General features: G+C 59.3%; 1 protein-coding gene across 1 annotated transcript in view; it reads left to right on the top strand.

Annotated features, from left to right (window-relative positions):
* Nucleotides 1-273, top strand: part of LOC119592684 (aldehyde dehydrogenase, dimeric NADP-preferring-like) — a gene marked incomplete at its 5' end in the record, with an annotated part of 10,381 nt that overhangs the window by 7,986 nt on the left and 2,122 nt on the right. The window contains 1 exon segment of the mRNA XM_037941600.1: nucleotides 46-243. Coding sequence (XP_037797528.1) covers nucleotides 46-243 — 198 coding nt within the window.

The following is a 273-nucleotide window of genomic DNA, read 5'->3' on the forward strand; positions in this document are numbered from 1 at the left end:
GCCGCCCAGTGCAATCGCACCGAGCCTCCCCATCTCCGCCAACAGCCGCCTCGCAGGGTACCTGAGCAGCGGAAGGGTCGCCGTCGGAGGGAAGTATGACAGGAAGAGCAAGTGGGTCGAACCGACGATCCTGGTGGGCGTGAAGGAGGACAGCAAGGTCATGCAGGACGAGGTCTTCGGCCCGATCCTCCCTATCCTAAATTACGAGAATTATCAGGATGCCATCAACTTCATTAACAAGGGGTGAGGAGCGCATGGCGGTGGTGTTGGGTA

The sequence above is a fragment of the Penaeus monodon genome, chromosome 30 (assembly GCF_015228065.2).
Source record: "Penaeus monodon isolate SGIC_2016 chromosome 30, NSTDA_Pmon_1, whole genome shotgun sequence".
Classification (NCBI taxonomy): Eukaryota; Metazoa; Arthropoda; class Malacostraca; order Decapoda; family Penaeidae; genus Penaeus; species Penaeus monodon.